The 24,563-nt window shown below is 47.1% G+C and overlaps 2 protein-coding genes across 13 annotated transcripts in view; one reads left to right on the top strand and one right to left on the bottom strand.

Annotated features, from left to right (window-relative positions):
* Window positions 1–3,754, bottom strand: NAT9 (N-acetyltransferase 9). Of its 3 annotated transcripts, none has more exons than XM_074889259.1 (7): window positions 3,681–3,754; window positions 3,178–3,264; window positions 2,283–2,392; window positions 1,212–1,352; window positions 939–998; window positions 659–753; window positions 1–570 (listed from the first exon to the last, which is right to left on the bottom strand). In XM_074889259.1, exons 2-7 carry the CDS (start codon window positions 3,252–3,254, stop codon window positions 424–426), a joined length of 630 nt encoding a protein of 209 aa, XP_074745360.1. In that variant the 5' UTR covers window positions 3,255–3,264; window positions 3,681–3,754; the 3' UTR covers window positions 1–423. The 3 variants fall into 3 exon arrangements, with proteins under 3 accessions (XP_074745360.1, XP_074745362.1, XP_074745361.1); XM_074889261.1 differs by lacking the exon at window positions 3,178–3,264 and adding an exon at window positions 2,894–3,113 and having other exon boundaries at window positions 3,681–3,730; XM_074889260.1 differs by lacking the exon at window positions 3,178–3,264 and having other exon boundaries at window positions 3,681–3,732.
* A 291-nt stretch (window positions 3,755–4,045) lies between these two features.
* Window positions 4,046–24,563, top strand: part of TMEM104 (transmembrane protein 104) — a 44,810-nt gene continuing 24,292 nt past the window's right edge. For 2 of the 10 annotated variants that reach the window (XR_012631606.1, XM_074889670.1), the window contains exons 1-8: window positions 4,054–4,114; window positions 5,422–5,546; window positions 6,467–6,572; window positions 7,526–7,647; window positions 10,588–10,690; window positions 11,102–11,182; window positions 15,564–15,663; window positions 16,428–16,536. Coding sequence is in view for 9 of the 10 variants with exons in the window: in XM_074889670.1 (XP_074745771.1) it covers window positions 5,502–5,546; window positions 6,467–6,572; window positions 7,526–7,647; window positions 10,588–10,690; window positions 11,102–11,182; window positions 15,564–15,663; window positions 16,428–16,536 (666 nt within the window). In the remaining variant the exon portion in view is untranslated. Of the gene's footprint in view, window positions 4,193–5,421; window positions 5,547–6,466; window positions 6,573–7,069; window positions 7,129–7,525; window positions 7,648–9,568; window positions 9,651–10,587; window positions 10,691–11,101; window positions 11,183–15,563; window positions 15,664–16,427; window positions 16,537–24,563 lie in introns of those variants that run through there. The other 8 variants (XM_074889673.1, XM_074889677.1, XM_074889676.1 and 5 more) reach the window with 8 other exon arrangements.

The raw sequence follows: 24,563 nt of genomic DNA, 5'->3' as shown, positions 1-24,563 counted from the left end.
TCTTTGTCATTTGTTTTTATTCAAGAGAAAACAGTCTGAGCTACCAGAGTACTGAGACTGCCTCTGTCGAACTGAGGAATCCTGCTCCAAGGGCAGTGGAAGAAGGAACAGTGGGTGCTGCTTGTCCAGAAACTGGTGGCACCAGGAATCAATTAACCGCTGGTGATTTTAGGCTCTCCTGGAACAGCATGTTAAGGTTATAGTCATTCCTAGCCAAGCCCATGAATTAGTGGCTGTTCTCCAGGTCCAAATTTCAGGCAGTATTCCTGGCTGGTGCAACAAGGTGCAAAGTTGACAAGATGACAAAGGAGACAGATGAAAAAAGTCAAGTGCAGCGTTGGCTCACTGGCGTCCTCCACACCCAGACCTCGCAACAGCATCCAACCCCTCCCTGGAAACTGGGCCCATGTCTGGATGTGTCTGTCAGGTCTCCAGCACCCCAGCTGGCAGCTTCAGTTCAACGTAGCTCTTCTCCTCCACGTGGTTTGTCTGCTCCAGGAGCCACCGTCTCTCCTGGTCACTGACATCCAGCCTCAGCGTCACCTCTTGGAAAACGCTGTTCACAGCAACCTGTCTCAAAGAGGAAAAACAGCTCAATGCCAGTCACAGGGCAAACGCTGCTCACGTTCTCTGGGTAGGAGACAGGATGTTACCACACCTCCTTAAAATGAAGCTTTTTGAACATGCAGATACTGGCTTCATTTTCCTGACCAATCTTAGCCTCAAATTTGGTGATCCCCAGGTTTCTCACTCCTGCAAAAGAAATCAAAAAGACAAGCATTTCTATTACCTGCTGGGCTGCCACATCTGTTAAGGCACAGGACCTCAGTTTCTGGGGCAGATGCATCCCTTACTGCCCTGTCTGTATCACGGGGAATATGTGCTGCTAGATCACAGCCCGACTGTCCTCCCATTGCCGTGCACTGACGCACCCTTACCATAGGACATCATCATCAGAGTTGTCTCCTTGCCAAACCCTCTGCCTCGGTAGCTGGGATCTGAAAGAGAGAGCCACAGAAGTCAGCGTCCAGTTACGTGTGACAAATCAACCACGCCGGACATTTTTCAGAAGAGACTGTGACCTGGTCCAGCAAAGGATGCTGATCAGCCAAGGGAAGGCAATGAGAATAAAAAGCTGCTGTACGTAACATCTGTCTGCAGCTGGCTTTAGCCACGGCAACAAATGCCCAAGTTATGAAGCAGAACTTGACCTGCAATCATAATTTCAATCTCGCCCAAAGTCGGATCCTCAGTGTCAGTGAGGAAGAGATTCACGTCCCCCACCATGCAGTCCTCATCCGCACACGCCTGCCTGGACCACCGCTCCGTGTCCAGCACAATGAAGGTGCACTCTGGGGAAGACAAAAATGCAGCAGCATTTTCAAGGATGCTGAGGATTGTTCACAAATTACCGAAGGCTGAAATTAAAGGCATGCAATAGACAGAGGAACAACACAGTTTCCACATATTAACAGTGAGGAAGAGCTAATAATTAGGTCTCCCGTGCCAAGTGTGCCTGCTCCCATCCACAGAAATGTAAGAAATATTTTGAAAAACCCGTTGTGAGGGTGACACAGACACCCAGACTAGAAAGAACCTATTTAAGGAGCATGAAAACTTCCATCCCATGTCTGAGGTCTCACTCCTGCCTTGTCTCACTCGGCAGCAAGTTTGGGCAAAGAATTTTTTGGTGCACAAGAGACCGAGACTTAGTGATTCACCTAGTCCATGTTATTTTTGCTTTTAGTAAGGCCTTTTAATGCCAGCTAAGACAAATGCTCCAGCCTGAGGTCTTTGCCAGCCTCAGTATTTTCTAGCTCACTATATTCCTACCAGGATTTTATGGGCAGTGATTCATTACCTGTAGGAGAGCCAGGGAACCAATTCAGTTAACATACGTCAACCAGGTAATTATAAAATAATTCCATTTCTCAAGGAAAAAAACAACCCCCTTCCACCTTTTTAAGACAATTAGACCTGGGGAATGTTGACGGTGCAGCAGCAGCTCAGCAGATAATGCTGTGGGAAGTAAATCACTATAATCTTTGAAAAATTGCATAAAAAGAACACCAACAGCCCCAGACATTCTCTACTTCCCTAAGCATATACCGACTATAAACAGAAAGCCAGTTCAAAGCTACTGTTGTAGGTCTCACATCCCCTCTGCTTCGGCAAGTAGAGCCCACTCACCAGATGCCCTCGGCCCTCTGTGGGCTCTTTACAGGACAGAGGGACCTGCTCACCACTCCCACCCTCCCTTAGAAAACATTTAAGATCCTCACTGTCTGCGTCGTCCCGCCAGCTGCGCTGCATCTCGTACTCCTGCTCCAGGCTGAGTGGTTCAGAGGCGGTCAGGCGCTGCAGCTCCTCTGACTGCATCCACTCATGGTACCTGACAAGGGGACCCAGAACCAGGTCACTGCCTGAGCTGCAGCATCGCAGGCTGATTTCCACAAGTGCTCTGAGGATCAGGCTGTCATGAACCAGTTCTGGAAACACCAGCCTGGCATTCATGGCAACTTAAAAGTATTCACAAGCCTCTCTCCCTTATCTAACATGGTGTTCTCCATGGAAATTTAGCAAGTTTGTCCATCCTGTAGCTTTGCCTGAAGAGTGCCTGACACAAACTTGATGCTTTTAAAAGTACTGAGCATTGAGTTCTGGTGCATTTCATCCTGACTGAGACTAATACAGCGTCTCCTGGACACTGACAGAAAGACTAATACTGGCATCTTTGTGCTGAGGCTGCAGCTGGCCAGGCCAGCGCTTTACAAACCGCCTGCACGCCTGCTTCTAATTTATCAAACATCCATCTGGCTTTACACACTGAAGTTTTGCACTGTCTTTAGGGAAAGACATCAATTAACAAAAGAAGTGTTGGCGGTTCACTCACAGCCAGGTATTTCCCTTTCTGTGGGTACACAGCGGCACAGATGAAGTTCTCTTTGTCAGCAGACCTGGCAAGGAGCACAGAGCTGCCAGGGATGTCTGCTGCCGGGCACAGAGGGCAAACCTAACTGCCTTCCTAGGAGTGCTCTTTCTGCTGTGCGGTTCCCAGGGGGAAGAGGGCCCTGCAGCTCTCAAGCACTCACCCTTTCTGAACACCACACTCCCTTTAAAAAGAGAAGTGAAATCAGGCCGTGCAAGAGTATCAGAGCAGGGACACGAGCCACATACCGGGGTACATGTGCAGCTGTGTATGGCACCAGGGTCACCCTCTGTCCTTGCAGCACAGTGTTCTGGTTAATCTTCATGGCCTCTGCACTGAGAGAGAGACCCAACACCCCGCCCCGTGTCTCCAGCGAGGCCGAGGGACGGGACAGCACCCTGGAGCCCTTCGGGAGCCAGCGGCGGCCGCTCCCACTCTACGGCCAGGCCCCAGCTCATACCAATCGCCCCCACAACAACCTTCCCGCCTCCCCCCTGCTCCCCCCAAACCAGGGCAGGGCTGTATCGGTGCCGAGTGCCCCCGGAGGCCCAACAGCGGCCGGGGGGCTGCCCTGGCAGGGGCCGCTGAACACTTCGTGGCCCACGTGGTGGTGGAGGCGCCGTGTTCCGACACACCGCGGGCCTCGGGGAGATCCGGGGCTGGAGGGAGACCCGGTGCCTGAGGGGAGATCGGGGCCCGAGCGGACCCCCGGGGCCTGCGGGGAGCGCCGGGGCCGGGAGGAAACGTCTACCTGCCGCGTCTCCCTTCCGCGCACGCGCAGGGGCCCACCCGCCTTCCTGCTCCAACGGTGATGGCGTCACTGACACAGCCCCGCCCCTTCCTCTCCTCTCCCCGCCCCTTCCCTTCATCACTTCGCCCCACCCCATCGCCCCGCCCCTTCCCTTCATCGCCCCGCCCCTACCCCGCACGGCCACGCCCACCTCCTCTCATAGCCCCGTCCCTACCCCTCATCGCCCCGCCCCTTCCCTGCCTCGCCCCGCCCCTACCCCGCCCCACCCCTCCGGCCCTCACGTGACTCCGCCGCCCAATGGCGGCTGGCGCACTCGCCCCGCCCCGCCCTGCCCCAGGGGCTGGTCACGTGTGCGGAAGCGCCCCGCGGGCTGCGCGTGCGCAGTAAGTGGCCCGCGATGAGGGAGGCGGGGCCGCCGGCACGAGCCGCTGCCGGTGAGGGACCGGGGGTCCCGGTGTGGGGGGGTCCCATGGGTGGGTCCTGAGGTGCGTTCCTGTGAGGGAGAGCGTGGGGTGAGGCCTGGGGAAGGGTCCCATAGGCGGGGGTGCGGGGTGAGGCCTGGGGAGGGTCCCGGTGTGGGGCCATGGTGAACTGGAGCGACCAGGCCCTGGCGGGACTAAGGGCCGCTGGGCCGTGGGGGTTTCCCCTGGGAGCGCAGGTTGGGCGAGCAGCGTTGCCAGCTGGGGGCCAGGCCCGGGGGGAGCTCGGGAGGTCGGCTCTGGGCCCTGGGGTGCGGCCCTGCCTGGCTGGGATGGGTGCCCCGCGCGAGCACGTGTTCCCCGGCCGTGTCCACGAGGGGGCTGTTGGCCTGGCCGTGGTCTTGCTGCTTTCTCTTGGTTTGTTGAGGTTGGCTCCGGTGACCGGAGTCGAGGTCTGTTATAACAGATGTTTGGACTCTTCATCCGAGGGCCGGTCTAGGTATGACCACAGTGAGCTGTGCTGCGTGATTGAGTTCTGTTGTGCAGCATGTGTGTGTAAGCTTATGAACTGGTTCTTGTTTTTAGTAGCACTCTTAGCTTGTGAAGTTCGTGCTGATGGTTTGTCCCGGTTGGTATGGCTAAATAGGAGCATTTATAGAACTATGAGAAACTTGATAAAGCTCTTAAAGAATTCAACTCTGACTAATTATTTATTGACTCCAAAACTTTTCAGAAGGCTTGGATTCTCCCTCTCCCCCTGTAGTTTTCTAAGACCATGTGAAGTTCCCCAAATACTTGTGCTTTGGAAACCTTGGTATGTGTAACAAAACATCTTGGGGTGTTTTCACAGGTCCAGTATTTTCATTTGTCAACTTACTTTTGTACTTGAGATTATGAGGAAAGGCTGGAGGCTGTTTTTACTGCTTTGATTCGTAGGAGGCACGTGCTTTGTAAAAGTAGTAGCTGCGTGAGAAGCAGCGGAATGAGATCATCCTCAAGGCAGGCATTCTTCCTCTTGAGGTTTTTGGCATCTGAAACAGCCCCTCTGGCTGTTTGGGAAGGTAAAGTTTGGTCATCCGGTTTGGTCATGCTGTGAAAGGGCAGGGCCTTCTGGTTACTTTTAAACTAGTTTAACAGGTACGAGAACTTTTCATAGGGTATTGAATCAAGTGGTGCTGGTGAGTGGGGTATATCTGTCCGAAGTGCAAGGTCCTGCTGAAATCTTCTTTTGTTCAAACATCAGAAGGCCGATGTGCAAAAGCTGACTCGTGAGTTCCTCCTCTTTCTGACAAAGCTAACACAACTTTATGATGTTTCCCTAGGTTAAAGGCAGTGGAAGTTGAAAACCCTCTCCTAAAACCATCTTCCTCACTTTGCTGTGAGCTTCCCCGCCATCTTCAACATGGCTGGTGGCATCACTGACACAGGAGAGCTTTACTCTCCCTATGTAAGTACTGCTCTTTGTGGTTTTGCTCACAAGTCTTTTCAAAATCCTCTTCTTTCAACGTTGTGTTTTCACTTCCTACTTCTCCATGGACATAACCTCAGTGTTTCAAGAGATGATGGAAGTCAAAGGGTACTTAAATCCTTGGTACTTGTAGTTTTTCAGGTTTTTTTTACATCACAGATCACTTTACATTATATAAAGGGATGATGTCTGCTTAAGGTATAGTTCTAGAAGTGTTAAAAAGAGTTTCCTGACCCATACCTGCTCTTGCATCTTTCTACCCACTTCCTTATATTTTGTTAATGTTTTCATCAACCCAAACTGTCATGTGAAGCTAGCATCAACAGGGTGTTTGTGACATTGAAACTATCCCACTTTGCTGCTTTTTTTAAACTTTCTATAATGTTTTCCCCTGGATTTCATAAAGTTTACTTATTTGTAGCTGTTGTAGTAATTTGTTTCAAACCACTTCACTTAAAACCAGTAATCAAGATGTTTCTTCCTTGTAATGTGGTCTCCTGTGAAACTGCAGAGCCAATTACTGCTTTCCTATGTTACTGGAAATACTGGTTTTCATAGCCACAAGTGTTCATATAGTGTCAGCTCTTAAAAACAGCGCTTTGAAAACTTTTTTTTTTTCTGAAGTGAACTCACTAAATATAGAACTAGTCCTGAAATCTTTGTGTTGGCTTTTAAATGCTTTCAAACTTTCATCCCTGTGTTAACGATTGAGTTTAGAAGAACTGGATATTAGGCTGCAGAAATAGGTCACAACTGAGAAAATGGAGAGCAAGACAGTAACTGGGACGTCTGGACCCTAAAGGATTACTGTCACCTGCTCTTATGTTGTTATATTAGTGTCACATGAATTTCCTAGAGTCTAATCTAAAAGGTTATGACTCCCTCTTCTTTCCCTGAAGATGTCTAGCCAGGCTGAACACACGGGCACCATTCTCATCTCTGTCTACTTGACCAAAGTCAAGGAAAATCACTTGAAGTATTTTTTCAAGAGTCCTTCACTGAAGAGTAAGTCATGACCTGGGGCACTTGAGTTGTGCTTGGGAAATGACAACTCTGCCAGCTGAATGAAAAGAATTTTCTGCAAGCTGCAGTGGCTGACTTTTTTTTCATTGTTCTGGGAGACTCGTCAAAAGATGAATTTGCTGTGTTTGTGTCAGTGAATGAAGGGCAAGAGCACTCGCAGGGTCTCTGGGGAATAGTTCTGGTATTAATTGCTCCACACCCAGAAAAGTGTACTCGGTTCTTTACTGGTTCTCCTCTGGAGAGACGCTGACCTATATGAAAAAAATCAAAACAACTTTGGGGCAGTTTTTGATCTTGAGGTCAGCTGAATTTATAGTCTGGGGGGGTCCTGTCCAGGTGTGGAGTTACCTTTTGGTCCTGGGCAGAAAAAAGCTCATTGCCTGAGAGGATAAAATCCTTTCCTTTCCAGAAGTAAAATCCCTTCTTCAGAATGTGTTCAGCTGCTTACTGGTAAAACAGCAAACTGGCTTTGAATTAGAATTCTGTTTGGATATTTCCTGCTTGACTAAGAATAAAGAACAACAAGAGATTCTGAAAGGTAACTTATGTGTGTAGTCATAACTACTTAGGTTCAGGTTAGAAAACAAGGGGAGATCCCAACCCACAGTGTTGACCCTTCTGGTAGAAGGCAGTGGATTTGAAAACAAACAAAAAGCTCATGTGCTTTCTAACTTTAAAAGTTAGAAAGAAAAAAGGAAAAAAAATTAGTAAAATGGAGAGGAATATCAGTTTCTTCAGAAATGTGCTGACACTCAACTTTGTTCTCTTTGGTTATCAGTCCCCTCCTATATTTATTTCTAGTGTGGGCTTGCTCCCACCCTGCTTGCTCAAAGGTATTCAGCTCTCTCCATTTAAATCGGTATGTATTTGAGGTGTCTTGGATGATCTCTGGGACAGCTGCAAACTCTCATGTTGAGTTATGTGGATGATTGCAGGTTGGTCTGGTTTACATGTTCAACCTCATCGTTGGAACAGGAGCCCTAACCATGCCAAAGGCCTTTGCGACAGCAGGGTGGCTCGTCAGCCTCGTTCTCCTAATGTTCCTGGGATTTATGAGGTAGGACGCGAGGGCACTGGGGGGTTCAGCTGGGTGGGGCTGTAAGGACAGTGCTAAGACTTTTGCTGCTGCTTGAGCCTTGATCTCTGCAGTTGTGTTGTCTGTGGACCTTATTTGGAGGGCTGCGTTTTCTGACTGCCTGCAATATGGTGCTAAATCCTGTTTCCTGATCCATGGGAAAGACTTTTTCACTAGTCCAGAGTCTTCTGGGACCTTTCTCCCAGCTTCTTTTTTTGACACTGTCCTCGCTGTGGATACATCCCAGTCTTCCCCAAACACTAACCAGGTCACAGGTGACACGGGGTCATTTCTCTGCTTTGTGACTTGCAGATGTGATGCAGACCTGTTGTGTTTACCTTTCTCTTGGCTTCTGGCAATGCTCTGGGCAGCTGCAAGAGTGTCAGGAAGACAAATTACTGTATAGCTGGGCCTGTCTTATTCCCACCCTCCTCCCTGACCTTTGCTGCTTGAGACCTTGGAGCTGGTCTCATGATTTTCACGCTGGCTCACCATGAGCTTCTGCCCAGATGTCTCCCTGCTGGAGCAGCAGGTGGAGCTGAAGGCTGTTGATACAGCACTGATGTCTAAGTAGTTATTAATAGAATTGCCATCTTCTGACAGGCTGTGAATTCCTGCTTGCTTCTTGCTTGGTTTTAAAATAAAACAAAATCCCCTCCTGCTGTTCGTAAGAATGGAATTTATAAGTTCCTTTCTTGTCAGTAACCAGCTCTGTCAGCCTGAATGTGCCTTTGATTTGGAGGCAGTGCTTTTTGGAGCTGTTAGGTGCTGCTTTACGGAGGTACTGTATGGTCAGTACTGACTGTTGTAATGTTTGTAACTTCCCCATCTCAAGGTGTATGCTGCAAAGGCTTAATAAAATGTAAACTGTGGGAGTACCAGTATCTGGGAGCTTTGGAAGAAATTCCTTTTAGATACATTAGTTTAAAAGCATAAATTCAATGATGAAACTCAGCACCAGCAGACAATCCTTCAAGGACAGCCAAAGAGCACAAACCTCCAAACCTGCATACCAAAACTGCAGTGGTTTAAACTGAGAAGATGCAGCTCAAACTACTACGTGCTTTGGGAGCTGCATCACCCTGTTGCTTTTGTTCTGGTGCTTGTGACATCCTCATGCCCACTGGGGACCCTTCGGTGCAAGAAGAGTCTGGGCAGAAATTGCCACATGGGCCTCAGCATAGGGCTGCTTGCTTTTATTCTTGCAAAACTAATCCCTCATTTGAGCCTGATAAGTGAGTGCAGTTCCTGAAACAGTGAGAAACCACTTCAAAGTCTTAAATAAGATTGATTTGAGTTTGGTTTTTTTTTTATTAGAGGACTGTTTTAGCTGAGATAATGATATTCCTTCCATTAGTGGCTCTTGCTGTCTCCCTGGACATCTTTTACCCTGGCCTCCAGCAAAGTGTATTTGCATGCACATGTGATCTGCTCCTTGGTCTTGTATTGCTGCTTTGCTTCTGTTGCCATTTGTAAGATTCTTTAAGGGACTGTAGTACCTTTGCCCCAGGCCCTTATAGATAAGCTTCAGAATAGTACTGTGTTTGTCCTAGGCCCTAAAAAGAGGAAGGAAGCTTGCTTTCTAACAAAGGGGGAAGTCCTCTTGCCTTCTTCAGGCCACAGAAACACTAGGAAGCCGCCTTCCAGATATCTAAAATGTCGTCTTATATCTGAAGGCATGTTTATACTACTGCATTTTGTGGTCTGCTCAGACACTGTAGTCTCAAGAACAGAAGAGAGCAGCAAACTGAGATGAAACACTGTACCAAAAACACAGTGTGTGGGGAGCTGGTGAGAGGGTTGTTTTGGTTTATTTGCTCCTACAAACAGATGGGAATAATTCTCCATCTCCCTTCAGTGACAGTTCTTGGCTGTTATTGATATCAGTGGAATTTCTCTCTAGCTATATGACTACGACCTTTGTGGTGGAAGCCATGGCTGCTGCAAATGCCCAGCTGCGATGGAAGAGAATGGAAAAACGCAAGGTTCGTGTGGGGTTTAATTTTCCAGTTTCTCTTGTTCTTTTATCCTGTAGGACTTGCCTGAGATTCCTCTGCATCTTTGCCTTGCCTCATTGGTAACTCTAAAGGAATAAATTTCTACTGTACTTAACTTTGCCATATAAAATATGGCTGTTAGTTCCCTGTGGGGTTGCTCATTAAAGACAGGATTTTCTGCTCCTGCTTTGAAAAATCTCTTGTGCTGTTCACATTTCTTACTGATTGTGCTCTCCTTGCCCAGAAGCACTGCTCAGTGAATGTGGAGAGGTGGCAGCCAATATATTGGTGCCATTTGGAGTGTGCTGAGGTCTATAAATCCTTGCTGATCTCAGGTCATTTAACTGGGACAGGCTGGAATGTCGTTGCTGTCACTCGGGCTGTATCCCAGGGAGTGGACAGTCCTGAAGTATGTCTTCGCTGTAAAACTTACTTGTGGCTTTTTGGATCCTGACTGCAGTAGCTTTTCTGGATCGGTGCAAGGCATAATTCTTTGTGCTGATTTAGATCCCTGCCTGGATGTTAGTGGGTAGAGTTAGGACCTAGACCTGCTTGCTCTGACTAGCTAAGACTATATACGTTTGGATTTTTTTTTCCTACCAGTTTTGCAACCCTGCAGATCTGCTGGAAGTTTCTCACTTCTAACTGCATGAATTGGACACTGTTGCTGTGTGCATGACCTAGGCTAGGACAGCAGAGCCTGTCACTCACTTCAGCCTGCCCCGCTAGTGCCCTCTTCTGTTCTCCACAGCATCCTAAGTTCAGGCCAAGGGCTCCCTGGTTTTGCCTTTGCTTGCATGTCCTGCCCATCCTTTTTTGGGACCTTCCTTTTGAGATTCTGGAAGTGAGACCGTGACACTGGTGGTGCCACAGCCTGTACTGTTGGTAGCGAACATCTCAGCAGTGGTCTGGTCTTTTCTTTCAGGAGGATGATGAGGATGAGGATTCTTCCTCTGGAGTATCCGACAGTGACGTTCTCCTCCAAGATGGCTACGAGCGAGCAGAGACACGACCTATCCTGTCAGTTCGTAAGTACCAGTCCATGTTTTCACTGGATCCAAGACCTCTTCTCTACAGACAGTGTCCCAGTGGGCTCCAGTAAGTGGAGCAGGACTCTTCTGTCCATTTCACCCTTAGTTCCATGTGCTCACATCCCAAAGTCCTTAGCACTTGCAAGATAAGACTCATTGAGAATTCAGTTCACCACCTGCAGTCTGATAAAGATCTTTTCCTTCTAGGTCACTAAGATGAGAACATCTTACTTTGAAAACACTTTTAAACTAACTTCAGCAAAGTAATTGGACCAGTGACTCTGCAGCTGTGGAGTCATATATACTGTCCTTCAAACTGTTGCTCGAGCTTCCGAGTGTCTTCAGATAGTCTGGCCTCTGACTTTATTGAAGGGACTGGTTGAAACACTTCTTGTTTTCAACTTGCAGAGAGACGTGGTTCACCCAATATCTTTGAAATCACTGAGAGAGTAGAAATGGGTCAGATGGCTTCCATGTTCTTCAATAAAGGTAAGTAATTCACATTTTCAATAGTCCCTTCAGGTCGTCCTGTATGTTGTGTGTATGGCTTTTCCTTAAGCTTGCGTGCTTCTCAGTGTGGGTCTGCATCCTGAGTTTGTGATGATTCCACCCAGAAGTGTCATTCCTTCTCCCTGTGGACTGTATTCATCCCCCTGTGTGGTATTTCTACAAAGTAGAGTGTTTATGGACCAGAACCTACTTGAAGGGGATGGTACTGTGGTGGTAGCAGAACTAGCCAAAATACTGCAGGTTTCGGGCCCAGTTTCTTGACACGGGTAAGTGTAAGTCCATGTCTTTTCTGACTGCCCTTAACCTAACTCTGAAATCCCTCCTCTGTGATCTCCACTGTCTACAGCAGCAGAGCCCAGCTGTAGTGTTTGCTAGTTCCATCTTGGTTGTGGCATTTGAGAATAAGTTGTTTGGGCTTCCCTGAACCCCATAAGTGTCAGTCTGAGGGAGAGAGATTTCTGGGGAGAGCTTCTGAGAATTGTGTGTGTCTAGGGAGTCACCAAGAGAGCTGCTGGGACATGAAATGCTGAAACGTTCCCTGGTGTGCAGATGATAAGCAGCTGTCATGTCTTTTTGCTTTTAAATGTCTCTTGGATGCCAGGGAACAAAGTTGTAACCGCACTGCAATAAAGCCATATGCATTGCTGCATGCGATAGAAATGCAAACTACAGTGTTAGGTATTCTGAAACTTGTAAAACAGTACTTTTGAAATGCTGGGCAGAGCCAGAAAATCATTAGACACCATGGCTGTGCAGTTTTGAGCCTGTCAGGCCCCATTTCTTGTGGAAAGTGACATTTTCTCTTGTTCACTGGCCACCTTACAAAGACGCGATGGGCTGGTTTTTTCCACTACATTACATCAGCTTTGTGCCAGTGTAAGGCTGTTGCCTCTGAAGGACAGCTGGGCTTAAGGACTGAAGATTCTTTGAACTATATTATTCCTGATTTTAAAGTCCAATTGAAAAATTTTTAATTTCCCTGCCTCCCTCTTCTGGGCCTTTGTAGATTTGAATCACTTAGGACTATCTAAATAATCCACGTTGGGTCAGGCTGCTGCTTTTCCAGTCAGAGAAGAGGAGAGGTGACTTGACTGTGGGTTGGAGACTCTTGTTCCTAGTCTTGCCTGTAGCATTGGGTTGCTCTGACTTTAGGCAAGTTTTCTTGCTTGTATGCTTTGCCATCTGTAAAACACTGTGAATGCTTCTCTGCTTCTTGATCATCCTCTGCGGAGTAGTATTTGGGAAGTGCTTTGAGAGCAAGTGCCATACCACAGGGTGTAGCAGTATTGCTGAGGATTCTGCTGTAGAGGGCTGGGGGATCACAGGAGGCTGAGTGCTCCCATAAGCAAGTTCCAGAAGGCCCTTGCTTTGCATGTGCTTCAGAGGGGGAGATCGTAAGGACTCCCCAAAGCCAGCCAGGCGTTGGACAGTTGCCTCTGTATCTCTCTACCCTGGGTGCTGGCTGCTCCTCAGCCAGGAGAGGGTGCTGGAAATACACATCCCCTCTCCCGTCTGGCACTGATGTATGCTTCCTAACAAAGTGACATAAACTGCTTAGTACTCTAAATCTTAATCCCCCTTCTTAATGTTGCTTTAGCCAAAGTTATCTGATTTCTGTGTTAGGGATCCTCCCCAGGACCTACTCAGCCTGATGCAAAGGGATGAATCCCTCTGCAGGAAGGCAGCTGGAACAGCTTGTGACTTCCAGGCAGGATGAGGTACACACGCTGCGAAGGGTCTGGGGCAGCTGTAACTCATGTGCTGCCTTCCCCTCCTCTCTGCTCAGCATTGAGGCTCCATCCCTATACTGTTGCTGAGTCCTAGTTCAGAGACACCCTCTGGTCTGCGGAGCGGTTGCAGAGACAACTACCTCCCTCTGCAGGTCCTTGCTGAGGTGCTTCCTTCCGACGGTTGCACAGAAAGGCCTTCAGTAAGGGCGGTTGCTCAGTGACCAGTTGCTACTGCCTAGTGCTGAGGAACTGGGCCACGCTTGGGAAGTCCCAGCTCCGAGCACCAGCCCCTGCGGTTTCACAGCCAGCAAATGTCTGGTGGGTTTTTGCTCACGATATACAAAGCATGGATCCAAACCCTTCAGAGGGAAGGCTGGTGAAAGCTTTGCAATAGACCTCAAAGCCTCTGATTTCTAGTGAGTTCTCTGCTTCTTTCTCTTGACTGATTTTTATTTTCAACAATCTGACAGGAGTTGAATCTGCAGTTGTGGGAGGTGAGCTGGGGATAAATCTCAATTTCAGACTGTCTGCTTTCTTAAAGGGAGCTCACTTGGGTTTAGGCTGTGGAGAGCCTGTGTGCTGCTTCAAAAGAGTTGGCTTTGAAGAACTGCTTTTCTGTTTATTTTTTTTAATTTGTGATGTTGGGTGCTTTCTTCTGGGACCAGGCAGGCATTTATTGCAATAATGGATTCTAGGCACATCTATCACGCTGTTTCCCCGCAGGAAGTCATTGATTTTTTTTTTTTTCCCCGTTTTGTGTCCAGTAATGAAAGTATTGATCAGGGAGGGTCAGCAGCAGTTTATAAAAAAACTGATGCTAAAGTCTTCGTGCCTTCCAGAGGATGAGTTTGGGAGAGGAGTGTCACCTGGACTTCCCACAGACAGAGAAGTCGACACTGGAGCAGGAATATAGTGTGTGCTGGTGGGTACCTGGGTGCTGCTGTGGCCTAGCTGGTCATGTTAGCCTTATTGGGGTGTGGGGGGGAAAGCAGCTGAGGCCTGAGATCAGTAGCAGATCCCAAAACAAAATCTATACCTGTGTCTGTGTAGTCCTGTATGCAGTGTGTCATGCAGCTTCTGTCTTGTGTCAGATATTTGTTATAACCTTCAACCCTTTTTAATGGGAAATTGGAGAAAACTGGTAGGTAGTTTGTTGCCATCTTCAGAACAATGCAGAAACTCCTTAACTGTGAAACCATCTTAAATCTTTCACAGAGGAAGAAAACAAGGGGGGAACTATGTGAAATGATCTGATGATTTCTGTAAGATCTCAGTTTAGACCAGAAACAACTCTAGAGTACTGGCTTAGTGTGCTGCTTTACAGAAGCAGGGAAGTTTTCTTCATGCTTTCCTAATACAACCCTTTTTAAGGAATGTTTTATGCTAAGTAGGGCTCAGCATATTGAATAATTTACTTAAACAGAGGAGAATGCCTGCTAATGTTTCCTGACATCCAGAGATCCAGAGGCAGTATGATGATAAAACATGGTAAAACTTGGGGGCATCCAAGCGCAGTAGAAATATCAGTCTGCATTCCTGCAGTAATGCTGTCCTTGTTTGATAGTTACCACATGTGAGGCATGGAGAGGTGAATTGATTTGTTCAAGCAGCATTAGGATTAAGCATCAGGTGGCACTACAACTTGAAAGTATGGGCAGGTTCCCTGAGCTGTTTTCCTTCAGTGTCAACTTCCTAAATGAAACAAATCTGAGGCTTTTTGGGGTTTTTTTTGTAGCTCACCTGTCTCTGAACTAAAATATGTTACAGTTTGTTTTTCCTTGGTGAGATTTATACTGGCTGGCTTGGAAGAAAAGAATCCTGGGGTCTCATCAAGCATTTCTTTATCCCTGCACATTTTAGCCCTCCACAGCAGTGTCTTGTGTCCCAGTAGGGCTGTTCTGTGCACCCAATTAACTTGTGTAAGACTTTTTTAATCTCATAGGTGAAGGCAGGGCAGGCTTAAAAAAAGGAAAAAAAACCCCAAGAAAACAGCAGGAACAGTGCACACTGTGGCAGCAGGGTAAGAGGGCTGCAGAAACAGGGTTTTAAAGCTTTGCAGGTTTGAACCTTGGCTCAAGTTGCTGATGGTAAGGAATCTCCCAAAGCGGCTCCATTTCAGCCCTGTGGAACCTGAGCTCTGCAGGGCCGAATCCCTAATGTGAAGGTCCTGCAGGTTTGCAAGCAGAGGGTTTGGAATCAGCAGAGGACTAGAAGCATCTTCTTTTCAGTGTTCGTCCAGCTGCGCTCACACCAAGGCTGTGAGCATCATTAGATGTTGACCTGTGGCAAGTTGACAGCTTCACCTGGCGGGTGGCTTATGTGAGACCTGTAGGTCTTGACCAGCGACTGGAGGATGGGCTTGAACTAGAGGGGTGGTGTCAGGGCCAGGTATCGAAGGAGGCAGAGCTGAGCTCTGAAACACCTCATGTCTCGTCAGTCCCTGTGCTGTGGCTAAGTCCCCTAAGCTGCTGATGTGACCCTCGGGTGGAATTTGCTGCAGAAAGGAGTAAACTATGGAGGCAAATGATGATTTATTTTTAAGATCTTGAAAAAGTTTTGTGTATTTGAAGTGCAGAGTTCAAGTCCCTGTGTACTCTGCTGTCTCTGTACAATATTTCCTTTTCCTGCAGTGGGTGTCAACCTCTTCTATTTCTGCATAATTATCTACCTCTATGGGGACCTGGCAATCTACGCAGCAGCTGTACCGGTCTCCCTCATGCAAGTGACCTGGTAAGTGTGCTTACAGCTGTGGGGTTGTGTGCTAACAGAGAAGAGAGCAGGCTTTTGGATTTGATGGGGTGATAAGTCTGACTGGGATCAGCTCTGCTTTCTGAAGACCAGAGTAATGACTCAAGGACAGCTCATCTTCTGTGGGTGGGAAGGTGAAGTTGTTTTATATTCCCCACCCGAGTGCCTGCTGCCTGCCTGAAAAGTAGCTGACCTGATTTCGGATGAGTCCTCAGCTTCAGCACCTTGCAGCCATGGGACTTGTTGCTCAATAGTTTGATTGCCATACCCTGTGCAATATCTTAGCTTCTCTGTTTCTTTGGGTAAGAGCTGAGAGGTATGATGCTTACCAAGTCTGTGACAGTGAGTGTTGACATTACACTGACTGAGACCAGCTGCTTTCTCAAAGAAACAGATAACAAAAGAGATTTGTTTGATCAAATCTGGGCTGGACTGGATTTGGACTCTTGACTTGGAAATGGAAAACCTCAGTGATATATATATGACCCAAACTTGCTAGCTTGATGACCAAATGACCAAACTTGTAAATAACTGCAGGTAATTCAAGAATTTGCCTTTAAATGTGTGGTACTCAGTGACTTGCTCTGTTACACAGTCCAGAAAACATAATGGGGGGAAGTGTTCAGGGAGGGAAGGGAGGAATGAACGCTTTGTGTCTCTGACCATTCCTCTTTCTTGAATGCAGGAGAGGGGAAGACACATGCTAGGAGTTAATTACTGTCTCTTGTTTCTCCCTCCTTTCCCAGCAGTGCCACTGGCAACCATTCCTGCAGTGTTGGAGATGGCACAAAGTATAACGATACAGACAAGTGCTGGGGACCAATTCGACGGATTGATGCTTACAGACTGTATCTGGTGAGCTTCTGAAACTGGGATGACCATTATTTGCATTTAAACTTTACTTCTACTGGGTAGGGACTCTTTTTTTTTTTTTCTTCTGTAGAGATGATGTGGTTCAAGTGAACAACAGAGGTGTGAAGCTTTTGGTTCAGTCTGACCTTTTTGACCAAATACCCCCTCTCTATTCTTGGTGACAAGGCTGTGTTTCAGTTTGGTGGCCATCAGTACAATCCTTATGATTTTGAGTTTAGAGTTCTGTCCTTGTTGTGTAGTTTTATATTGCTTAAGCAGGTGATATGTCCGTGCCAAAGGGTGGGGTTTTTTCAGTGTCTGGCTAAGTAATTGTTGCTTTGAAGTAATTGTTGTCAATATACTCGAGTATATTAAACTCTCTTGAGTGCACTCTTTATGTGAATAAAATTGTTTATGCTGCAGGAGAATCTGCTTTTTGAGAGATGATGGAAACAGCCCACTTAAACAACATCCAGTGCTATATGCTGCTTTAGTAATAGCTTTCTGTCTAGTTTAGGATTGTCTATTGCCTCTATTACTGTGCTGTGGTTCTGCTGTGAAACCAAGGTTTTTCCCAAAGGATGACAGAACACTGTTTCTCTTGAGCTGGGGAAGAGTTGAGCGCTCATACCTGGAGACAGATGTCAGTAGGGCAGAGGGAGGTATGGAAGTGCTGCATAGCCTGGCTTCTGTTAAGGGTCTCAGTGAGAATTTATGAAAAAAGAGTGAAGGTGGCCATGTGAGTGCAGAGAAATCCAGGGCTAAAGACAATTTGAAGCAGTTTTGCAGTTTAGTAAAATTTGGACCTGCAACGGATCACATCCATAAGTGCGCTTGTTCCAGAGTTATTGCAAAAGTAAGAGCTAGGCCTCAGAAATATTAGTGCATGTCGAAGCCTAGTTAATTATTTAAGAGAAATATTATTGCTTTATTAAATTTTGTCTTGGTCCGTTTCTTTAAAACTTCCAGAAGATTGAAGATTTCTTTCCTGAATTCCAATAACTCTCCCTGACCCAGCAGAAGGAGCTAGTCAGAAAAGGCAGACGTGCATTAATTACTGCCTGCACGTCTCGAATATTATGTCTATAATTCATGAAGATAATTGTTGTTAGGACTTGAAAAATTAAAAAATTAAGACTGTGTAAGCATTAGATTTGCTGTCTGTGTACATAACTCTCAGAGGAGCTTTTCCCTCTGCTTGTCTCCTCTTGTGGATTTGAAGAATCAATATCTGCAAAGTCTCTGGTAGTGGTTAATTCTTCCCAGCTCAGTAATTGAGGTGAGGGTTTCAGTGCTTTTCTCTGCTCCCCCTTAGAAGTAGGGACGGATTGTTTGTGGGAGAACATACCAGTCTGTGGTGGTTTGCTGGAAGGTGGGGGGTCCCACAATCACTGTGTTCAGGAGACTGCTGGGCGTTGGCATGACCTCTGAGTTGTGGGGCTTTGTTAAGGACTCTAATGCTTCTTCCTGGATGAGTATGGGACTAAACTGGGACATGTTCTACCTGCAGCTCTGCGGGTCCCACTCCCTGCTTGACCTGTGTGTTTTGCTTCTCCAGAAAACAAAAATGATGACGGCTTACCTAGAGAGCAGTAAGAGATGTAATGATTTATAAAACATTCAGACCCCCAGCACTGACACAATCTTCAAGTTTGGGCTGCCTCTGAAGAGACTCTGCTGGTTTATATTTTTTCCCTGTCCTGTTTGCAACATGGACAGCTAGTGACGAGTAGTTACAGCTCCTAAGTTTTCTGAGAAACCTGATGATGGGAGGGCCAGGGTAGGAAGTCACTTGACTGCGAGCAAAAAATTTAATAGCAAAACGCTGTAACTATGTCTACAAATTTTGTCCAAGCTTCTTGTGTATAGAAGTGGTGTCCTGAACGTGCAAGAAAAGCTGAAACCTGCCTGTCTGAAGGGGAAAAGGCAACATGAAAGTGAGGAGGGGTGAGATGCATCAAGAGCATAGCTGTTCTCTCAGTCCCAGGGGATCATACCCATAGAGAACTTCCTCTGTTTTTTGACTCTTTTTTTTTTTTTTTTTTTAAATTCTTGCTTGTTGGAATAATTCAAGTTCCACGTTTTAGTGGACAAACAAGGTCTCTTTTTGCAGGCTAAGTTCCCCTGTGGCAAGGGGACAGATGGACACTGCGATCCCAAAAGAAAGCAGCTGAGTGTTTGGATCAGCCCTTTTGTCCTAGATGTCTGCCTCTAGTTTTCTCACCTCATCTTAGTACTGTATTTAGGTTTAAGTGACTTTTAGGACTGAGATGGGTGGATATAACTAGAACCTCTTGCCCATTCCAGTGAAGCAGGTCTCTGGATGTAGTGCTATATTTCCTGCTCTGTATATGACCCCACAGAAAGTTATTTTTTGGACTACCAGGAGAAATAATCTATTTGAGGTTTTCTGGGAAAATGGTGCCAATGGGAGCTCTCTCATGCCAAGTACCACCAGTCTGCCAAAGATCTGTGCTGCCTTCCTCCTGTCGACTCTTTCTCTCCCAACGCTATGTCTTCTTTTCAACAAAAAACATTTCAAACATTGACTCTTTGAGCTGGGAGTGGAAGGGGAATAATGACTGATGTAAAAAATCCTATTTCACGGTTTATTGTCCAAAAAGGCCTCTGGAAGCTGTCTCTGCTCTGATCACTGTGAATGGAAGCTGAAAACTATGTACATAATGAGAATATTTAGACAGATTAAATCCTTCTCATGAGACTTGCTTGTCTGTGCAGCATCTTTATTGCTGCTCCAGAATTTCACACCTAAGTGTGACTGCAGAGTCTTCAGAGACCACTAGGCCCTTATTAACCTCAGTCTGAACAAATGGTTATCTTGCTTCTTGTTTGTAAATTGCCTTGGAAAATAAAGGCTTGCAAAGTAAATGAGTGAAGGCAAGTGCAGGAAATACTGAAATAGTCTTTTGTTCCTGTCCCATCACTTGCTGCTAATATTTGGGACTGTAGGAATCCTGGGAGGTTTAAAAGGCGAGCCTTGCCATGCTGTTCCACGCCTGTGAGGGCAAGACCACGCAGGGCGAATGGGCTGGAAGAAAGGCACGTGTTAGATGGCCCAGCGACCTTGTTGAAGGCAAGTGCTGATTACAGTTAAAGCAGATCGATGGCTTTCTATCTTTGCTTCAGATCCGTCACCACGCTGTCATGTCCTCGACAGCCGAAGTGACTCCCGAGTCCCTTGGCTGTCTCGATGGCAATGCTAAGGACAGGCTTGAGTTCTCTCCATGCTGAATTCACACTTCAGTGCAGTCGCTCTATCGTGCTTTCTGTAAGGTCAGCTGGACATCTTCTGTGGAGGCTGCAGGGAAGGGGCAGTGGATTTAAGTTTCAGATCTCTCATCTTAACACTTTCTTGTCTTTCTGTTCCAGTGGTGTGGGAATGTGACATGATAGTCCCTGTTTCTAGAAAGCAGATACTGAGATAAGTAAGAGATTAAATCCTGGGGATCAGGAGCCATTCAGAGTGTCTGATCCAAAATGCATTCATGACCTGGCAAACGGCGCTTCTCTTCTGCACCAGGGCGGTCGTTGTAGCTAAAACCTCTACACTCTTCTCAGCCCTCCTCTTCTGGCAATTTGGGGTATGGTGTCTTCCCACGATGGAAAGGAAATGGCTTAAAATCTCAGGGGGAGCCGTATGCCTTTCAGAGGAGGCACTGGCACAGGTACTCCTGGTAGCCTGGCTCAGTAGCGCGTCAAAGCTACCAGGTGCATCTGTTCTGTCTGAGTCTCTGTTGGTTTTTTAGCTGATTGGGAAAGGGACGCGGCATCCGCTTTTGCCGGTTCACAGATGCTGCAGTATCGCAGGCAGCCCAGCGGGTGCAGCCCGAGCGAAGATGGGAGCGCAGATGGTTTAATGGAGATTATCCCAGTTGGAAACGTGCTTGTGCAGTGAATAAAATGAGCGGGCTTGCAGGCGCTTACTGTCCCTCTTCAGGAGGGGACAATGTCACCCCAGCCTGACGCTCTGATCAGAATACCCAGCGACCGGTGCGGGGCTGGGCCGCAGCTGCGGGAGGCTGTGCAGGGAGGTGAGGAGGTAGTCTGAGGACACGTACAATTGCTCAGTGCCAGCGGAACTTAATCGACAAATGCGAAGGCTGAACTGATAAGTGTTGATGTAGATCCCGTCTGCCTCGGTGCGGTGCTGCCTTCCCAGCCCTCTTCGGCTGTAGGCTGGAGCATCGTGCTTTGTGCCGCTAGCGTACGTGCTCTGCTTCCCTCCTCAGCATCTCTCCTTCCTGACTGTGCTGTGTGTGTCTGTGCACCCCCTGCTCTGGGTAAAGGTATCTGTCACTCTTTCATTGTCAAAATGGATCTTTCCAGATACATTTGCCGGTACTAGGGCAGTTTTATTGGCTTGTTCAGTGCATGAAACTTGTGGCCTCTGTCCGTGGTTGCCTTCTGGCCTCTGTGGGCTTTCTTTGTGGGTTTATTGGTTTATTTTTTACCTCCCAGCAGTGATATGAGGGGAGCCCTCATGGTGGTACTTGAACATCCATGCCTGATCTAAGCTGTCTCTTGCCAACTGGGAGTTGAAGAAATGGAGCTGGAGCAGTGCTGCAAGCAAAATGCTTCTTCCAAGGACACCTGGGTTTGCTCCGCTTGTTCCCTTTGCAGGAAGTGCTTTTCCTCTGCCCTGCCTTTCTCAGCTGTGCCCTGCAGCAGCATCTGATAATAAATGGGTCACAGCTGCTATCTCCTGGATATTTATTCTTACAGGTCCCAGTGTCTAGAGACCTTGAGAAGCAGCAGTGGGGAAGGTAGCTGTTTCAGTGTCAGGTGTCTGGAGCAGGAAGGGCTGATTTCACAGCGCATCAATCAAAAAGGTTTGGGGTGCTTGCCCTGGACTCCCAGTGTGAGCCAGGGAAAGGAAGGAAAGCTGATGGAAGTTTACCCTGCTGGTGTGAAGCCATCATCTTGTTTAAATAAACTGGTTAAACTGTAGCGTTGTTATGTTCCAGGTTACCCCAGCTTACAGTAAGGATGCATCAGGACTGGGGCACTATTAGCATGTCACCCTGCATATCCTGTAAGAAGTTATTCATGGTAAGACCTTCATGACAAAGATATTGCATTATATTCCTTACCATAAATGCTCTGATGTGTTTTATTATGATACTGATACAGAAACAAATGTACAAAAAAGGTGGCTGCTAGTTGTGTGTGTAGATGCAGTTTTGAAAGCCTTTAAAATAGGGAAAAGCCTCTCAAGGGTCCAGAATATTATGCCATTTCTGTATGCACAGGCACCTGAGTTTTGAGCCATTGCTGTGGCAGGAGAGGAATTAGTACTGCATTAAGCATAAATATCAATAGCCCTAACTGTTACAGGTGCCTCTGAAATACAGCTTTGCTTGGCTAAAAGCCCGGTCTCGGGGGCCGATTGTAGTCTTCTCATGCCTCTCATCTAGTCAGCTTCAAAAAAGTAAGGTCAGTTAAGATGCTGCCTTGCTCTGAAGTGGTTGAAGAAGGACAGGAGCCAAGTTCGTTTAAAATAAATGGTGTCTGAATGTGGGGTGGGAAGGCAGTTCTCAGCTTTTTTTATTATGAAACTAACAAGGCTGAAATTGGCACACAGCCTTGTTAACATGGCATAAATCCTGCCTCCTTCATCCTGGTCCGTTCTTCTTCTGTGGGCTTGTCAATAAATTCTTTTGATTGCTCACTCGTCATACACGTGTGACAGATAAACTAGCGCTTTCGGAGTTTCCCACACCCCTTCTGCTGCCTTATGCAAAGGGAACTTCAGATAATAACTGGCCTTGTGAATAAGAGGTTTTTCCTGACCTGGCAGGAGGAAAAGCAGACAAGTGTTGTGTTGTGAAGGTGGAATATAAACTTGTTGTACTAGTGACCCAAGAGCTGGAGGTCAGCTCCTGGTGTGTGATTTTTCTTGCTTTCCTTGTAACTGATTACATTCTGAGTAAAAGAAACATCAGCCAGAAGGCAAGCCCCCCTGCTGCTAGGGCTGGTTAGAGAGTCAGCCTTTGGTATAGTAGTGAAGCAACTGCAAGACCATGGATTGAAGCAACTAACTTAAAAGGATTAGCTTGTCTCTTTTCACTGGAAAAATCAATAGTGCAGGGGACTGGAATGTGTTTTCTGCACAGAGCTGTCTGTTCACAACAAGAAGTGTTTTTTTTTTTTCCCTTAAGTGGAGCTTGGGTTATGCTGTCACTTGGACACTGAGCTTTTCCAGAGGGCCCATCCTTCCCCTCTGCCACCTCCAGCTAGCTGGCAAGAGCTGTGTGGAAGGGCAGGGTGCTGTGCTGCTGTTTGTATGCCTGGCCAGGTGTGCTGCAGGTACTACCAGCCCTTAAGAGAAGCAAGGTGGCTGATGTGATGGGCAGAGGCCGTTGGTGAACTCAGATGCTCTTGGCTTCCCCATAGAAAATGTCCTGCACACTTTAGTGCTTGGTTTGGCTTATGTGATGATGGATGGTGGGCATGAACCTTGGAAGCAAGGCGACTAAACAAATTGGGCAAAGAAGTGGCCCTAGATATATCTTGGTTTGCTTTTGTGCACTTCCTGCAGTTATGAACTCACCAGCTCAAACTACAGCCCCTGCTGCCCAGCAGAGCCACCCTGGCAAGGCTGAGAGGCCATGCTGCTGCTTTTCCTAAATAAACCTGTCCGTTGGAGTAAGCTCACTTGGGCAGCAAAGCACCAAAGCTGACACTCTTCTCTCTTGATATTGGAGACCAATCTCTCCTGAACAGGGCAGGTGTCAGAACAGATATCTCTCTGTGATCACCCGCTCACTACACCAAGTTGTAAAGGTTTAAAAAGGGCCTTTTAAAATTCTTTTTTTGGACTAGACTGTTCCAGCAGACTCGCAGATCTTTCATTTTTGGAACTCTTGTAGGAGATAAGTAATAAATGCATTTCCCCTGTGCAGTGTTATTTTGTGCAGTGGTAGTGACAGCATCCTAGAAACCAGAGTTGGAGAAGACCTGTTAAGTCAGCTAAGCACTCCCCTGGGAGATGCAATACAAACCTCTTTTTCAGCAGCTTATTTTCCAGTATTTTGTTTGGTGCTTTAACACCAGTTTTGTTTTTAAACAGAGGTCTGACCTTGCTGCCTGCCTGATTCGCATCAGCATTTTCATTGAGTAAGGCAGCAGTCTTGATCTCTCCTCCCCTGAAATTATCATTAATATACAGGTAGAAAGCACCAGGGCTGCAGAACTTGCAGTTATGCCACTCTGAATGTTACCAGAGGCTGTGGAGGAAAGAGCTCTGGACAGATTGGTATCTCCTTATACTCCTAAATAAGTCTGCAACTTAACATCCTCCTAAATTACGCTTTATGTCTGGGTGAGATCACTGATGCTCTTGTCCAAAAATGTGGATTTTTGGACTACATCAGCAAATCCCACACATGGCTCATGCTTCTGTAAGCAGGACTATAAATACAAATAATGCAGCTGGGATTTATCTTGTAAGTTGAAGTCGGTATAATGCTCTCAGGCAGAGCTGATCTCCGAAGCCTGTTGCACCAGTTTGGTGCGCACTGTACGGGGAAGGCAAAGGAGGAGGCTGGGAGCAAGCTGACTGCCCGCTAGCCCCAGGCAACCAGGCCTTATCTCTTGCTTTTGTGCTGCGGCAAAGTAATTACAAAGTGTGGGACGTTTCCTTTCCCTTCAGGCAACTCCTGTCTGACACAGTGAATGGAATAACACTGTCTCTCAAACTACATCCTTCAGGCAGCTGAAGAATTGTGTGAAACTCAACTGAGAAGTTTGTAGGGGAAAAAGTAAAGAGGAAAATTAATGGCTTAGTGGTGGAGACACTGTGTTGTGGCAGACAAGGGGTTCGCGGCCTTCAGGAACAGTCATCCTCGCTGAATGTACCTCCTAACCCTGGCAGTTTGTAGCTTGATGTTTGCAGGGCTCTCTGAGCACCCATGGCATGCTCGTCCATGTCCTCTTGCTTTATGCTGTCTAACCCAGGGGCTTTTGCAGTCAATATAAATATTGTAGCTGCCAATACCCTGCCAGGAGAG

Source organism: Strix uralensis, chromosome 19 (genome assembly GCF_047716275.1).
Source record: "Strix uralensis isolate ZFMK-TIS-50842 chromosome 19, bStrUra1, whole genome shotgun sequence".
Classification (NCBI taxonomy): Eukaryota; Metazoa; Chordata; class Aves; order Strigiformes; family Strigidae; genus Strix; species Strix uralensis.
Note: the sequence above shows the minus strand (reverse complement) of the source record. Positions and strands in the feature narration are given on the sequence as shown.

What these genes read in the sequence shown, in the direction of transcription:
- NAT9 (XM_074889259.1), bottom strand. Translation starts at nt 3,254, where the DNA reads ATGAAGATTAACCAGAACACTGTGCTGCAAGGACAGAGGGTGACCCTG. An exon ending in GATTGAAATTATGATTGCAG is followed by an intron (nt 999 to 1,211) that starts GTCAAGTTCTGC and finishes TCTCTCTTTCAG; the next exon opens with ATCCCAGCTACCGAGGCAGA. An exon ending in TCTGATGATGATGTCCTATG is followed by an intron (nt 754 to 938) that starts GTAAGGGTGCGT and finishes TTTCTTTTGCAG; the next exon opens with GAGTGAGAAACCTGGGGATC.